Source organism: Cryptotermes secundus, unplaced genomic scaffold (assembly GCF_002891405.2).
Source record: "Cryptotermes secundus unplaced genomic scaffold, Csec_1.0 scaffold526, whole genome shotgun sequence".
In the NCBI taxonomy this organism is placed as follows: Eukaryota; Metazoa; Arthropoda; class Insecta; order Blattodea; family Kalotermitidae; genus Cryptotermes; species Cryptotermes secundus.
This window is the reverse complement of record NW_019721013.1, coordinates 102,204-112,970: the sequence shown is the minus strand read 5'-3', so window position 1 is coordinate 112,970 and position 10,767 is coordinate 102,204. Positions and strand designations below refer to the sequence as shown.

The 10,767-nt window shown below is 45.7% G+C and overlaps 1 protein-coding gene across 3 annotated transcripts in view; it reads left to right on the top strand.

Annotated features, from left to right (window-relative positions):
• LOC111875239 (sterile alpha and TIR motif-containing protein 1) overlaps positions 1 to 10,767 on the top strand; it is a 194,245-nt gene that overhangs the window by 102,215 nt on the left and 81,263 nt on the right. For all 3 annotated transcript variants that reach the window (XM_023871299.1, XM_023871301.1, XM_023871300.1), the window contains exon 2: positions 8,297 to 8,386. In XM_023871299.1, coding sequence (XP_023727067.1) covers positions 8,297 to 8,386 — 90 coding nt within the window. The remainder of the gene's footprint in view (positions 1 to 8,296; positions 8,387 to 10,767) is intronic.

Genomic DNA, 10,767 nt, shown 5'->3' with positions numbered 1-10,767 from the left:
GCCATTGCAAAAACGACGATCACACAAAACAGTTGTCACTATAAACTCTGCCGAAACTAGTCCTTACCTTCTGAAGCAACGGTAGTCGGCTTATCGACTCAGGAATGTTAGCTCTATGCGCTCATAGCGGCAAAAAGCGGTACTACAAAAGCCCACAAAAAAATTAGTTCGTTTCTTTTGGGTACCCCATCGTAGGTTGTGAAGCCTGTAGGCTGGAATTTTGAGTGAAAATTTTTGTTAAGTCTGGTCGTGTCACCTTTAAAGTGGTGGTGGATGACGACCGGCGGAATTTTCTCTCTGGGTGCGGTTAGGAATTTGTTCTTCTTGCGCTCTGAGCTACCAGAAACGCGACTCTCAGGAGTGGTAGAGGATGGCAAAGCTGTATTAATGGCGGTTTCTATTCTGGTTGTGTTTACTTTTGTTTTTTTTTCGACTCATGACGCCATATAGTCTGGTGAGTTATTATACTCGTTTTGGAGGAACTCGACTGGCTTCTTGGCCGTTCCATAACCAAAGTGATTAGCAACCTGCGGCCCAGTTTCAGTCTCAGGTCATGTGGGATTTGTGGTGGACAAAGTGGGTCTGGGGCGAGTTTTCTCCAAGTACTTTGGTTTCCCCTGCCAATTGTCATTCAACCAATTGTTTCACATATATAATTAGTGTATTATTCACGCTATATAGTTAAGGAATTCTATCTTTTTCTTCCACCATGAAGATGCAGGCAGTATCTTTCTTCGAAACGTCGCTAACAACCTTCGAAACTTGGTTTATAACCCAGCAGACAACCGTCTGATACTATCAGAAGCGTGTAAGCGAACACGGTAGGATAATATTAAAATACATGTTGAAATATTTTGTCAGAGTGTGGAGTGGATTCTTCTGGAGGGGAACGGGGCACGGGGCACGGGGCACGCGCTAGCGTACTTGGTTGAGACACTTTGCTACAAGCCGGAATGTCGCGAAATCATACGTTGGATATTCAATTTGTTAAGTTCACTTCGGACAGATTTTGTAGAAACTGGGTCTTCAAGATGAATATTCAGTTTTGCTGTCACCTGTGCCGCGATAACTGCTTGATTTTTCGAAACAATTTTTCTCAGTGTACGACTATCTTTCTCTGTAGAATTTGATTTTCGCGCACTGTTCCTCTACCGTGACGTTGTCTTCCTATGATTCGTGTGTGCCCACATAACCCTAGAGACTCGCTCTAGGCACACGTAATAGAGTGGCAGTTTTGTCACGGATGCTCCAGCTAAACGCGCACCCACGATCTGGCCTCTTTCAAAATCTGACAGATCTCCCATTTTCCGATTCTTTAACACGGACTGTCAGCACAATCACTAATACACTTACACGAGCACTATAGAGTGTAAACAAATGGAAGAACTTTCAATTTTGCCAACACAAATTCTGTTCCTCAATTTCTTCTTCTTCTTCTTCTTCTTCTTCTTCTTCTTCTTCTTCTTATTATTATTATTATTATTATTATTATTATTATTGGAGGGGGTGGGTTTCCCCATGCACCGCGACCAGTGGTCTATTGTACGTCCCCCTGTGATATACTACCAGTATCTGTACCCTACCGATACTGGTGCGTGCCATCAGTCCCGACTCAGCCAGCGAGTTCGGCCTCTACTGGCTAAGCGGTATCTAGATGCCTCCCCCCTCTACCAGAGGCGTTAGAGACTATTGTTGGGCGGGAAATGTCCTTATAATTTGGCTGAGAGGCCTCCTTGAGGCATGAGGTTCTTTTACGTGCCGTAAAGATACGACACGGGACCCACGGCTTAAAGTCTCTCCTGTACCCTGAATTTTTCCGCCCTTAAAAATTCCACGACCTCCGCCGGGTTTGAACCCGCGTACCTTGAGTCATGAGGTGGGAACGTTATCCCTAGACTACGGAGGCCGCTTCCTCAGTTTCTTAGTGTTTACATTGTTTTGTCCAATGCATTCTGTTCGTATCTCACAGGACACCCCCGTGTCCATGACGACCAACCGGTTAATGCTGTAAGTACACTGTTTGGCCAGGCTGTAGGGTTTCTGTATGTTAAAACGGCTGAGACGTAAGCGCATAGCAATCAGGGTGCTGCGAAGGGTTCAAGAACACAGAGAACCGGTCTCAATCAGTCTCACTTGCATGATGAGTCTCATAAAGCCCCGTAAGAATCACGGCATGGCGACTGGTGGGACCGGGTTCCACACATTTCCGTGGCTGCGAGTCATGCAGGACAGTGACTCACACTGCCGCAGCGTAACGGTGCCTGACATTGACCCCGGACTGATCGCTTTAGCATCCCAATTAACGGGGCACTGCGAAATGGAACCAGTGCTTACGTCAGGAGCTGACTTGCTCTTGAAGGTAATGGAGTTTCTGTTGGAAAAGCTGAAAGAAAAAGGCCACTTGGAAGGCCTGGCCGTAGGTGGGAGGATAATATTAAAACGGATCGGAGGTGTATACTGGATTCGTATGGTTAAGTACGGCATGCTCTCCGAAAGATGGCACTGAATCTGTTCGCTAACTGAGGTCGGCCACTCAAGGACTCTTCCGTGAGTTGGAAGGTTAACCCAGATTAAGGGCGAGGAGATGTGGAGAGAACACTAGGATATCAGGTAACGACAAAAATCGAGAAAATTACATAATAGGGTATAAAGTTAAAGTTGTCCCTGTGCTTAACTAGTTAAGCACTACGCCATGAAGGCGAATGGGGGAGTGGATGTATAAACCCACTGTTTCTTGACCTCAGCACTATTTTGAGGTGAGTGGTCAGCTTCACGCTCCGGCCTCTTTATTCCCGGTACCCACTGGGTGAGCCCCAGAACCTGTGTGTACGACATGGAGAAGAGAAAGATCTGGCCCCTACCGGGCAAGCCCGTAGCCAGTCACTATACCGACTCCCATAATTGCATAATTGGGTGCTTTATACCTATTTACGCATGTATAGGCCGCAGCACAATTTTCAGACAGAAATTATAAAAAAAGTAATTTTCTTGGAATATTATTTCAGGAGTAGAACACTCTGTATTACTAATTATGAATATAATTTTTTTTTTAAATGAAGTGTGATTTCGAATATAAGCCGCACCCCAGTTTTCCTCTTGAATTTTTGGCAAAAAAATGTGCGGCCTATGCATGCGTAAATACGGTAATTTGTAGAGCCACTTCCCATCAGAGAGTAGTACGTATTGGTCATAGAATGTGAAGAGGAGGTGACTTGGTAGACCTAGACGCAAATGGAAAGATATGTCAAGACTGGGGCTAAAGGCATACTATATGAGGAGGTCGGTTGGGTTAAGCTGGATGAGAATGGGGGGGGGGTCAGGAGACGGGCTGATGTGAACGCGGTAATTAAGATTCTTGTAAGATTCTCTCACAACACTCAGAGACTTACAGTCCGTTAGGGGCAGAACCAACTCGAAACAGCAAATAAATTTCTGTGCGGGTTTGAGGTCCTCAGGGCAATGACAGCGAAGCATACGGTTGTGACGCCGTGTAGTCTGGAGAGAACCCGACATTTGGGAGGAACATACCACCTCCATCTTGAATGTCGAAGAGTAATTAAGCAAGTGCAAGACGACCCTGATGATAGAGAAGTACACGGCATTGTAGCCCAGAATTCGTGTACGAACAGATATATGTATGATTCCTAGAGATGTGGCCAGAAGGGAGGTTGCGCCTGGGCGTCACATTTCGCCGCGAGCGGAGCTGCACGGTGATTCTGTTGTGGATAGAGACTGCTGCTGTCGGAGATCCACTGCGCATGGAAATGAGATGTGAAAAGGATCAGTGACCTCTGAGTTGTGACCCCTCGCAGTGGCACCTCCTTAAGGAGCTGTTCATTGACCCCAGTCGGGATACAGTGCACATCTTGCAACACCGCAGCGGGTTCTCTTGTGGAAACATCCTGAGCCAACTTTGCTGCTCTTCGGCCAGGCGCCAGTCAGAGAGGCCGTTACGGTTCCTGATTACGGCTGTAGGTGGCTCCCCCTTTTGTAGATTCAAACTGTCGTCTAATTGTCGCACACTGCAGTGTTGAATGACAGGATGATAGGTGAGCGTGACTCAGTAGAAATACTATCCTGATATGTCCTGGAGGGTTTGAGGAAAACCGCGAAAAATCTAACTCAGGATAAGTCGTGTCCCGGCCTAGATTCGAACCTTGTACCTCCCGAATACGAGTGTAAAGCGCTGCCGCTAGACCAGACCCTCTCTCGGTTGTATGGTCACGAAAATCACGAAGTTCATTACCGTATTCACAAGAGCCCATCGCTAGACATATGCCAAATGAACCCAGCCCACAAACGTTTTATCATGAACATTCGTTTTAATATTATTCTCGCACTTGGTAGTGAGCTGTTTCTTTCTGCGAACGATTTGATGGCGCCTGGCGAAGACTCGTCTGGGAGGGACACTGCGCAGGCGCCTGAAATGGTAACGGTAATGTTGCTGTGTTTAAGCAGTGAAATTAATACGTATATGGAGTGGAGGAATTGCTCGCAGTTCTTAAACACAGCGTTAGGTGGTGATAAGTGGTCAGTTTCACGCTCCTACCGCTTAACTCCGGGGGAAACATACCCTCATAACCTTTGCACGGGAGTCTGGGAGGGACCCAAAAGCCGGTCTGGACGATATGGATTCGGTCTCTCATCTCATAGCCTGGTCACTATACCAACTGAGCTTTCCTGGCTCTCACAATTATATTTGTGCCTAACATAAGCCGGATTGGAAGGAGGGGAAGCCCCTAAGCAACAAGTCAATTTCGGCCTGTTCTGACCGCCGTCAGGTCATTACGTTTATGTTGAATTACATGATGAAGATGGGCAAATTTCTCAACGTCATAAAATTAAAAGTTGTGCATATGTTTTGGGGCGAATGTACGGAAATATACACAGTGTGTCCAGGTTCTGTTAGGACTGTGTTCATTAAAAATACAAGATTTGAATTATTTTCAAATTTTCACTCTCTTTATTGAAAATAGTCTCCTTCTGAATCAATACATAGGTGGAATCGATTGAAAAGTTTTCGAAAACAGTCACTGTAATCCTTTTGTGGAATCGCATTTAAAACTGCGGTACATTCCCTTTGAATGTCCTGGATGGTGTCGTGACGGTCTCCTTTCATCGGCAACTTTTGGGAACAACCAGAAATCGGCTGGAGCCAAATCTGGCGAATATGGAGGATGATCAAGGACTGTGATCCCTTTTCTGGTCAAAAAATCGCGCACGATCTTCGATTTGTGAGGTGGGGCATTATCGTGGAGGAGCGACCAGGAACCTTGCTCTCGATATTCACGTCGAATTCGAAGAATTCTCGCCCACACACGATTGAGGACTCCGAGATAATAATCAGAATTCACTGTTTGACTTCCTGGCAGAAATTCCTAATGAATGATTTCTTTGGAATCAAAGAAAACGGTTAGCAGTGTCTTTACTCGACTCTTTTGCATGCGCACTTTCTTTGGTTTCGGCTGGCTTCTTTGGGCTGAACCAGGCTGCACTCTGCCAATTTGTGAGAGGCTTATATTGAAAACACCATGTCACGTCACCAGTAACAATGGATTTTGTAAATTTTGTTTCACTTTGGGCCGACCGTAACATGTCTTTGCAGTGTTCCACTCTGGCACGTTTTTCATTGCCTGACAGCGCGTGCGGTACAAAACGCGCACAGACCTTCCGTGTGCCCAAATCCTCGGTCAAAATTTGATGCACAGTACTTTTTGGTATTCCCAAAAGTTCTTCGATGAGTCTTGCAGAAACACATCTGTCTCATGCAAGGATTTCGGTCACTTTTTTTTTTCACATTTTCTTCAGTGCGACTTGTTCTCGGCTTTGATGCATGTGGAGCGTCTTCAGTGTCCTCCCTGCCGTCACGAAATACAGCACACCATCGAAAAATGTTCGAGCGACGCAAACAATCACTACCGTACACACTTTTCATCATTTCGTACGCTTCTCCGGCTGTTTTGCCTAACTTCAAACAAAATTTGATGTTGGCTCTCTGTTCAACCGCCATTTTCCGACGAGCGTCAGAACAGTACTGTTACATTCAAGGTCAGGACACATGATGCACGCTTTGAAATTATAGACAGCCACAGCTGAAATTTCAAGAATTTTAACCCTACAACTCGCCAACAAATGGCATTGCAGGGCAAAATTAAAAAAAAAGAATAGCCCTAACAGATCCTGGACACACCGTGTATGGACTTAACCTTGAGAGAAGAATATTGGATACAATTTTGTATGAAGTTGATAGCAGTGATATCCCCCGATAATTACTACAGACACTTTTAGCAACCTTCTTGTGAACTGGTACANAAAAATAGACTCCTTCCACTGATCAGGCAATTCTTCCTTATTCCAAATAGAAGTAACTAGCTTATGTATCTTAGAACGTAATATTTCACCTCCTGCTTGAATAAGTTCTGCCAGAATTTGATCACTACCTGGCGATTTATACCTTTTCAATTTTGCAATAACAATTTCAACCTCAAAAAGTCTGGGATCTGGTGCTAACGGCTCAGCTGTATATATTTCTGTCTGCTTAAAGTCACTGGCCGGTCACGGTAGCCGAGCGGTCTAAGGCATGTACTGTCTTCGCTCGCTTGGAAACCGGGATCGTGGGTTCGAATCCCACTCAGGACATGGATGTTTAGTTTGTGTGTGTGCGTTTTTCTGTGTTTGTGTACAGGTAGAGGCCTTGCGACGAGCTGATCACCCGCCCAAGGAGTCCTACCGAATGTGTAAGATCTAGAAAAACCGAAGTGAACGGAGAAGTTCATGGAGGTAGGCCTAGGCCCACGGGGGCTGTAGTGCCAAGGGGAAAAAAATCACTGACCCTATGTACATTCATTAACTGAGAGAGGTAGTTTTTCCACATATTCAAAATGTTGTGGGAATCTCCAAGCAGATCACCATGTAGGTTACCATTCTTGTATATCTGTATTTTGTTGTACGAATGTAAAGTTCTAATAATTCTGTAACACTGCAAATGTATTTTCGCACATTCGCCCCAAAACATGTACACAACTTTTAATTTTATGACGTTGAAAATTGGACCCATTTAATCATGTAATTCAGCATAAACATAATATATTTATTGTTTTTCTTCATGCACATCCGACGGTAGTCAGAACAGACCGAGACACGTAGTGGGACTGACATAATAGACTGACTAACGTACAGTTTTCACTTGATCTCAATAGTTTTATTATACAGTAATCAAACGTTGTTGTGTGACGGTATAAAAACACAACAGGATGCATAAAATAAAAAACAAGCCGTGACACGTAGCTGCAGGCTGACTTGTGCAAGCCCAGCTCTGCATGGCAGGTGGTCGGCCACGCGTGTAACTCGGCCCGAATTTGTACGGAACGGTAGTCGGTCGTATTAACTTAATACACGAAGAGATATTCAGGGTAGGTTGCACGCATGAGATAGAAGAGGACCGCATATTGGGTGCTGGTGACAAAGCCAGAAGTAGAGACCACTAGGAAGAACTAGCTGTAGGTGGGAGGATAATATTAAAATTACGAGATGATGTGGATTGGATTCATCTGACTTAGGATAGGGACCAATGGTGGGCTGTTGTGAACGCTGTACTGAACCTACTGGTTCCATGAAATGTTGGGAAATTCTTGAGTAGCAGAGGAACTGTTGTCTTCCTGGAGGAGGAGCCGGCTCCATGGAGTTTGTTAATTTGTTAGTTAATTAATACAAACTGAGCTAAAGGGGTTAGGCGTTGTTTTCCCACTGCAGATCCTCGACTTATTTCCGAGGTAGACTTCATCCGAGATTCATGACGGACGGAGCAGCACTGAAGCAGTTTTATCTCCAAGTTTCTTTATTTTCCCCATGAACATGCAACTCAATCATCCTCTCCCCTGAGGTAAACGATAGCCCTGACCAGGCAGCACAGTATCACTTCCTCGGGATTTACGTTGGGGGATTTACCTCTGACCCGGCATTTGGCTGGTTGCAGAGCGTGGAACGTAGTTTTATCATAAACTCTTGTGGGAGTGAGAACACCTGACCTCTGGGTTGCCCCCAAGAAATATTCCTGGAAGTATCGGTGCAGTGGTTGCTGTGCTTTGGGAGGGAGGAACGGATGCGCGCTGTAACGAAGGTCCTGAGTGACCCACGAGCAACCTCTAATCGTTGTATCTCAATCTGATGACGTCGGCCGGGCCGAAGTATGTGCGTGTTTCCCTAGCTTGAGCATCCATTCCTTACATTTGTTCTGGCTCCAGACGGTGGCACAGTGCTTTCCATTTGTTTCCCTAATGATCTATTGTTATTGCAGACAGAGAACGGCGGGGGCGGCGGCGCCGGTGGAGGACCGACCAAGCCTGGCGTGGGGTTCCACCACTCTCTATCGAGCACCGGTGGGCACGTAAGTTGGTCTCTTGACTTGTCATCGTCAAGCATCCTATCTCGAGCCTTAGCTTTGCTCAGAAGATTCTGACAGTTTGTATCCGCTTTTCACGTCTTTAGATTTCGCAACAGTATTTTTTTTTTACACAGCAAGGTCGCCAGCCTTGCGTCCAACTCTGAACCTGTAGGGCCAGGTCCCAGTATTTATGTTTTCCAGTGACAGGTTGGCCCATTTATACTCCCTGACTCTGGGTTAAGTTTTCTTCGCCTTCTACGACTCGCAGGCTACAGTGGAGGTATTCTAACTGGCCACCACTCGACGATCTTGACTTATCTCTCCCTGGAAGAACTTTGGAACCGAAATATGCTTTATGGCTCGGTCCGACTTCACGGGAAGGGCGTCTGACTCTTCCTGCCAGCTATGTCTCCACTGAACGTGACGGTATAGGGCCTATACGTAGACTGTGCGTGCTGCAGGGCCACTTCATCCACTACAAATCTAACATAGTTACTTGGGGGAATGAACCCAACCGTCTGAGATATAGGGGCAATCGAATCGCCCCACAATGTGGCAACGCTGTCTGTAAGTAAACTTAACAGATTACAACAACAGAACTCGTTCCATGCCCAACCCAAGCAGCACTTGACTAGAGGCGCCATGTTGAGACGGCGGCCTGCCGGATAGGGACATCCCCCCGATGCAGGTGAAAGGGGTATCGTCTGAAGCGCTTTAGCAACTGTGCTCGAAGACCGTGTAGCACGCATGAGCAAGATGAGAAACCCCTGTCACTGTTGTAGTAGGACAAACGGAAATTGAGATTTGAGAGATGCAGGTTTGGGTAAAAAGCATGGCCACCGTCAGCATCTGTTGCAAGGACAGGCCGCCTTACTTATATTTAAATCAATTAAGGCTACTTTTACTGATCGCCCTTTAGCCAGTCGGTATAGCGACTGGCTACGGGCTGGACGACCGATGGATTGGAGTTCGAGTCACTGTAGAGTAAAAAAGTCTCTTCTCCACACCGTCCATGCCGGCTCTAAGATTAACCCAGCCTGCTATCCAATGGGTATCGGGGGCTCTTTCACCAGAGGTAAAGCTGACCACTCACCTCCATCTAGTGCCAAGGTGAAGAAAAGATAGATCTATACATCCACTGCCCAATACGCCTTTATGACGTAGTGCTTAATTAGTTAAACGCAGGAACAACTTTACCTGTTTTTCAGCTACTGTGTGTTGTGGTGTTAATAGAGAAAGCAGCCATGCCCCGGACGAAAAGCGGGTACTTCTGCTTGTTAGTAGCAGTAGCATAGCTGAAGTTAAATTGCTGAATGGGCTAGGAGTAATTCGACTGAACAGCTGTCAGTCAGTGGGCGATGTTGTTGTTGTTGTGTGATTGTGCCTCTGGATTTTAATTCACAGCGGAAGCAACACCCAGAAAAACTTGGGTCTAGTCAAGGTGACCGGGTGCCCTGCCCATCGCCTTTTCCATTCATATTCCACAACAAACCAATAAGAAGGCTTTCTGATGCGCGCTGTGGCTATTCTTGCATGTTGTGACCCACTTCATGATCCGAGAATATAAGCAGGCTGGAAACGGCGTGCTCTGTAACGCAGTACAGAGACGCCCAACGACGTTCTTTGCGGTTTATTGAGCCTGATGATAATATGTGCTCAGCGATTAATGATGTACAGCATACATGGGTTCAAGTGAAGTCAATTTTATGTGTCACTATGACTGAAAATTGGAATTGCATGGTAACTTGTGCTTGAAGTCTCTCATGTCGAATTTTTAAAAATATTTGTATAGTAGTTTATGCGTTGACATTAAGTCACAGGCAGAAGGAAAGATGTGAGCTCCACTTCGTAAAAAAATGCCTAATAACACTGTGAATACAGCGTTCGATGTGTTCCATATGGTTCTCACAATAAACAGCGATTGTTTCCCTAAACAGCATCAATCTGTAACGGAGACGTAATGTGTTTCCTGTGAGGTACGAACTGAACTCTGCATTCTGCCCACACAGTGTATTTGTGTGTTCCGTATGGTTCTCACAATAAACAGCGATTATTTCCCTAAACAGCATTAACCGGTTGGGTTTTGTAGCGGAGACGTGATGTGTTTCCTCTGAGGTGCGGACTGAACTCTGCATTCTGCCCACACAGTGTATTTGTGTGTTCCATATGGTTCTCACAATAAACAGCGACTGTTTCCCTAAACAACATTACCCGGTTGGGCTCTGTAGCGGAGACGTAATATGTTTCCTGTGAGGTACGAACTGAACTCTTCCTTCTACCCACACAGTGTATTAAAACAATCCGATTATATGCTCTACCTATACCAGAAGGACAAGCGGGCATTGCCTGGGAACCTTCAAAATCGGGAGATATAGTTTCTTCCC